The sequence below is a fragment of the Zingiber officinale genome, chromosome 7A, assembly GCF_018446385.1.
Source record: "Zingiber officinale cultivar Zhangliang chromosome 7A, Zo_v1.1, whole genome shotgun sequence".
NCBI classification, from domain to species: domain Eukaryota; kingdom Viridiplantae; phylum Streptophyta; class Magnoliopsida; order Zingiberales; family Zingiberaceae; genus Zingiber; species Zingiber officinale.
The window spans coordinates 123,849,703-123,856,532 of NC_055998.1; the positions used below are offsets into that span (position 1 = coordinate 123,849,703).

General features: G+C 35.7%; 1 protein-coding gene across 1 annotated transcript; it reads right to left on the bottom strand.

Moving 5' to 3' along the window:
* Positions 1-367: 367 nt before the first annotated feature.
* Positions 368-5,335, bottom strand: LOC122002357 (2-alkenal reductase (NADP(+)-dependent)-like). Its single transcript, XM_042557499.1, has 5 exons — positions 4,965-5,335; positions 3,121-3,298; positions 2,179-2,345; positions 1,703-1,785; positions 368-962 (listed from the first exon to the last, which is right to left on the bottom strand). Exons 1-5 carry the CDS (start codon positions 5,208-5,210, stop codon positions 584-586), a joined length of 1,053 nt encoding a protein of 350 aa, XP_042413433.1. The 5' UTR covers positions 5,211-5,335; the 3' UTR covers positions 368-583.
* Positions 5,336-6,830: the final 1,495 nt, after the last annotated feature.

The window sequence follows — 6,830 nt, forward strand, 5'->3', positions numbered from 1 at the left end:
CCTTGCGGATACCTAGCAGTCTTTCTGAGCGTCGGAAGCTCGGAACCTTGTCGAGCTGTTATAATGTCGGATCAGGTCTTCCTTATCCCGATCGGGCGAGCGTGTTACCCGATCAGCCGGTGTTATAAGAACGTTTCATCACCTTGACTCTAACCTCCACTATGGCACTGACCTCCACCATGGCGACGGGATGGGACCTCCCCCTTATCACCGCATCACTTATTATTTACCCTGTAGGTAGATTTTCTTAGGAGAGAAAAAACAATCAGAAAAAAAAATGACTTGCTTCAATCTAAACTTCAGCATGATAAATCTACTTAGCTAATTTGATATCCATTAAAAACTATTACCAAAGCAATTAGATACAAAAATAACAAAACGAAGTTGCAAATTTTATTTATTATTTGCCACAAGATCCACAAACCGCAACTAAAGATGCACAAGTCATATAGGAAGAGAATATCCTCTCTTCCATTAAAGTTTCACACAGGAACAAGGTTTAAATATACTAATAACAATCACAAACTTGTTGCCGTTCTACAATCCTTGATTTATTGGCTCAATGCGAATTTTCACAATCGGGTCACTCGCGGGAGACTACAACCACCTGTTTTCCGACATTTCGACCTTCGAAGAGACCTATAAGTGCTGCAGGGGCATTCTCAAGGCCTTCAACTATGTCTTCCAAATACTTAATTTTCTCTTCCTTTATCAATTGCACCACCTTCTCTTCAAACTCTGGATAGCTGCCAAAGTGATCAAATATCACGAACCCTTCGAGCCGGATGCGCTTGCTAACAATGAGAAACAAGTTGTGCACCCCTTCAGGTTTTTCAAGGTTGTACTGAGAAATCATCCCACAAGCCGCAATTCGACCTTTGATTCTCATGTTTTGAAGAACAGCTTCAAGCATTGAACCACCTACATTCTCAAAGTAGATATCAATGCCTTCAGGGAAGTACCTGCAAAATAGAGAATATTAACAACATACAAATTAGAGAGCTCTTTTAGCGCAAAGATGAAAAATTAACTGAAATGTATAATTGAAAATCTAGTGTATTTTTACAAGTTTGTGTTGTGCCAATAACCAAACCTCGTAAGCTTGAACCATAAGTTACTGCAAAAGGAGTTCTATGAAATACTTTTGGTAGCCCATCCTCATTTTATAGACTAGGAAGATTTTCCAAATGCAACAAACTCCACCTAATGTTGGATCTAGGAAAGTTCAATGTACCTAACCTTACCCTTGCATAGAAAAGAGACTAGTTGTGAACCGAATCTCATTTGCGGATAATGCAATGAAGCAGCCATTTGTTGGGTCAAAGACAACCCTTTACAAGATGATGCAGACCCACTGTAGATTCTGACTGAGAGTACATTGCTCAAACAGCATTCTATTTTAAAGCTAAATTCATCCATTTTGTATGACATATAAATCTAACAAACATGATTCTTTGAATAAAATGCTTAGTCCAGAAAGAATCAATTTTGTGGCTAATCATAGAAGGCTCTTATGTTGTCCTACTTTTCATATAAACACTCTGTTAGGCTCAGAAGCATCAAGAAACAGAATATTAGTTTCCATTCTCGCATACCTTTTAAATGGTCTCAGGAGGCAGTGTCACTTAAAACAGAGCATGCATTATGCAAAACAGCTGCATGACATTCAAAACAATAAATCATATTCAGACAAGTGAAAAACCTCTTCAAAGCTTTAGTCAGATCAGGTTCCTTCTTATAGTTAAAAGCCTCGTCGAAGCCAAACTTAGTCTTCAAAAGATTTACCTAATGAACAATAAGAAAAGGAATATTAAACAATTTACAGATAATATAAGTTGATGTGTCTTTGTAAGTTTACAATAATATGTCAAAGTCTTTTCCATTTTGGCAAATGTCAATGTATTAAATGTTGGATACCAGGAAGTAAAAGACTGAAATTCTCTAAAACAATAATCAAATATATATGAATACTTCATACATCTATCCATGTAAACATAAGGCCTTTGACTTTGCATTCAGTTTTTATTGTAGAAAAGTGATTTGTAATAGCCTACCTAATCTGACTCGATGCAGTATTTTGATCCTAATATGCATTTAGTTTTTAATAGATGCTTTAAGTAAGCATGCCACAAACTAATTTACTTGTGGAAGTAAACAACAATTCAAAGCTTGTCAAACCTTTTCGTCAGAACCAGCACTTCCGACAACATAACAGCCAAATTGTTTGGCAAATTGTCCCACAATTTGGCCAACAGCACCTGCTGCTGCAGATACAAAAACACGCTCCCCCTTCTTTGGAGAGCAAATGTCATAAAATCCAACATAAGCTGTAAGACCTACCATACCTACAGATTACAACAGTAGAACTGTTATAAGAGTGAGAAAAATGATAGCTCATCTCAACTCAGAAAATAGCAGTTCGTCTTGAAGTGACATGGTTGTTTGCCTTTTAGTAAACTCATACTACAAAATTAAAATTAGAGTTGAATTTGTTGCCCAAAACAAAGTATATGCACCAATTATTATTAGAGTATGAATCTGTTGACTAAGTATCTGCATAACAACAAACTAAGAAGTGACTTTTAAGTTTGTCAACTAAAACTTCTAGCATAGGACTAACATGGTCTTCATGGATGTGATTAATGTCACATAAAAGATAACAGATATGATTAATATTAGTAAACTTGCTGCTTTATGAAATTTGAAAAAGATAATGGGCGTGCTTTATCTCTGCAAAGTTGCTACTTTATGGAAAAGAAAAGTAAGGTCCTACCGAAAGAAGGAAAAAATAATGTTCTGCACTTTAGCCCAATCTTGAAATTGAGGCACAAGAATGAATACTGCAACTGTTCTCTATCACTTCATATGGTTTGTCCATTCTATGTTTAGTGAAAAATCAATCTAAAAAGCAGTACAGCCACTAAAAGGAAACATTAATGTTAGTGAATATTTGGTCGACTAGTATCACTTTGATTGAACTAGAAAGTAATCGACAAATTTTTTGTCTCAATATGACAGCTACTAAATTATCATGTTGTAGACAGATTAATGTGCAGCTATCATATTAGAAAGGACAGAATGCACGATATTCATTAAAATTATGCAGAAAACAACACTCACCAAGAATACCAATATAGTAAGAAAGTGGAATTTCAGTGTGATGAATTTTGAAAAGTCCTTGTGGCTTTGTGATGAGGCTATACTCTTCCCAACCAATTTGGCCCCACACATAGTCACCAGTTCTAAAATCAGAGTAGCTGGAGTCCACAACTTTTCCAACACCGAAACCAGTTATTGGCTGTACAAGAACAAAAATGACATCAAGATAAACAAATGTGGGGAAGAGGGATATGCATTGACTGGAGTATAATGAATACAAGCAATGATGGAAAATTTAGTATGAACTATATTTGTCTAACTGCTGCTCCTGTCCTTTATGAACTATATCTTCTAGTATTCAAATGGATTTTAGTTGTAGTTAGCAACCCATGCCAACATGTATAACGGCTTTTACATTATCACCATTGCATTGTTCAAGGGAAACTTCTAAGATACAGAAACACTTTTTAAAATTGAATCAGTGTTTTGTATGACTATATCATTTATGCATACCGTTACGCTTGAAATATGACTTAGAATGTTGATAAGCTGATGCTTCTGAAATGAAAGCCTATGATTACCTTCAATCCATACCTTACTTTTTGCCTTCAAATTTTAACAAGTCCATAAAGCAAATGATTTACCATTAAGTTAGAGCAGCACTAGTAAGACATTATCAACCCATGATCTTGAAACCGGAAGAACATGTAATTTATTTATTTTTGGTCTTACTGAACAGAGACAACAAGTAGATTTAGGACATTAGTTGCATAACTGTTCCAAATAGAGAAAACCTGGAATGTTTGCCTCATCAAGTTTCACTTCTTTACACAAACTACTGTCAAACCTTGAAAAATTAAATCTGTACAGCTAAATTCACATAGATTTGACTGGATCTAGCTATCCAAGGCTTCATTATTTCTTTGAATTCTTTTTCATATAAAGTTAATTTTAGCAAAGAGATCAGGGGACTAATATTGACTATGACAGATACATACTCTCAGTAAACTCTGACTATAAAGAATATGTCTGCAAATTCTTAGTAAAAGCACAAAAGGATCAGTCAGTCCAGGACATCAAACAAGCCAAATTAAATGGCCATCAAAGGTGTAAAACTCAAAATAAACACTGGTATCCTTGTGAGAGAAAATTTCAAAATTTAGGCCACATTCAGTAGGCAATCGAAACCATCCCTCATTCTCTTTGCGGTATGTTATCCTTCTCAGTTCATTTCGTACTCAATTCCATAATAGGAGCATCAGGCCTGTTGAATCACCAAATTTTCAAGATCTAGCAAACCCTCATCCTACTTACTGCTATTTTATTCCACCATTAACAATCCAAAATTTCAAACTTTCCAAAGCAAAGACAACACTCTATGCAAGCTGAAAGCATACACTATTTGCTATGAATCCAACAGCTTTGTCCTCCACGAATATCAGTTTCTCTAAAAGTCATAAAACTAAAAGGCCCTTTTTAACTCACCACTCATTACCTTCTTTCTCTTGGCAAGGTACCTGAGATCTGTGCAGGCTGAGGTATGATACTAATTCCCTATGAATCACCAGAATCTTCCATGCACATACTCTTTTAAAAATTATTAAAATACTATTTTTTTTTCTCCCTTAGTCTTTCCCCTCAAGCTAAAGTAACAAATCCCTGTCACATGAATCAAGTGTCTCTAGCCATAAGAATCATGGAACATCCATCTCTACGGTTTTTTTTTCCCTACAGGCGTCCTTCTCTTTATAAATAATAAAGAGAAACACTTTGCAAGATCTCCAAAAACTCCTCTTTAGAAGAATTTTAAATAAATGGAATGATTATCATCTAGGGTCAGTGGCATGAGGCGCGTCGTTGTATACCGCGCCGGGGATGAAGTCATCTACGTAGCTTGAATCCTCGTGCTTGGTCATGCGCGGCCGCATGTAAGGGTCGCAGGACAGGTAGAGGTTCTTGAGGAGCACGGCGTTGGAGCCCTCCGGCACCCGCAGCCGGATGGTGCCCGTCGTCACCAGCTCCATGTCCGTCTCCTTGGGCGCCCCTTCCGGGATGAAGTGCTTCAGCAACACCTGCTTGTTCCCTACCACCACATCCTCCACCGATGCCATCGAGCTGCTCACCAACCGCTCTCTCTCTCTCTCGCAACTCTCTGCTCTCTCTACTCTCTCTCCCTCACTCACCGGCGCCCGTCGGCAGATAAAATACGGCTATGGGCGATTTTCAAATCAAACTCCATATGTTTTATATTTTATAAAGGGCACAATACTTTTGCAAAATGCCCTTCTATCTATTAAAATCTCAAATCAAAGTAAAATTTTATTTTATTTGAATCATATCGAATTAAATTAAGGTAAAAAATAAAATTTTAATTATTTCATAAGTACTTTAATTAAAAAGATCTCTTAATTAAAAAAGAAAAAAAATATATGAATCTCAAAAAAAAATCTTGTTATTAGTTATTAAAACGCAAAAGTTAAAAGAATAAAATAAATATAGATATTAGATTATTATTTTATTTTAGAAAAGATGTGACGTGTGATTTAAATTTTTTTAAAATATAAATCGTGCGTATAATAAGATATTTATTTTGAAAGGTGTGTTGCACGTTTTTAAAATTTAAGGAGAAGAAAACTAATCAATTATGGAAGTCCTTTAATCATTGCATCGTCTGTTAGATTTGGATAAAAAAAAAACGCCTGAATAAATGATAAATCAACATGGATTGCAGCTGGAAGCTGATTTTTTTAGTTAGCATCGTTAACGGTCTTTGGGGCACATTAATCTATCTCAAATTTAGCACCCCACTAATAAAAAAACATCGTACGATACATTATTGAAAATTAAATTATCATACTTAAAGAGATTAAATGTACGATAATTAGCGGGCGAAGCTGATTGAAATTAGATGCTTCTAGAAAGAGAGAATAAATAAACGCTGTCATGAATTATTGAGGAGGCATATGGACCAGGGGAGGGGTTCCATATGGGGGATTCGATAATTTAAAATCATCAGTTTGATTTTAAGAATATTGATCTTTAATTTTAACGGTTACTATAAAGTAAGTAAGGTAACATTGTTGATATATATATATATATATAGGCCCTACTTACTTTATGATACTCAACTTATGTGAATAACGTATATTTTTTTTTTAGAATTTAGGATTTAAAATTTAAGGTTATAATATTAAAACTAAAGAAATTTTAAAAAAAATCAAAAAAATTATACATCATGCTTACAAGGTGAGCACGGTAAAATAAATAGAATATCAAGATTCATATAGGACCTTGCTACATTGCACCCCAGGCGTGCACGCCTAGGGTGGCCAACTAAGTGGGCGAGGCTCACATTATGTGGGTGTCATCCACTCGTATATTATATATATATATATATATATATATATATATATATATATAGACACACACAATTCATGAGCTACTCTTTATGAATCCGGGGGTCCAAACCACTCCTGAGCGCTATATATATATATATATATACACACACACACGACTCATGAGCGACTCTTTATGAATCCGCGAGTCCAAACCACTCCTGAGCACCCGGATTCACAGATTGATCTGTTTGTCAAGTCAAAATGGGTCAAACTTAATCTGGAAGGCAGTCAACTTAGCTAAAACGAGATCCAGCATGCTCCTCTCTGCCAACTATGTCTGACCAAGGAAACAGTCCTAGATGCTATCTCAGTCTCAGATTCCATCTCGGTCTC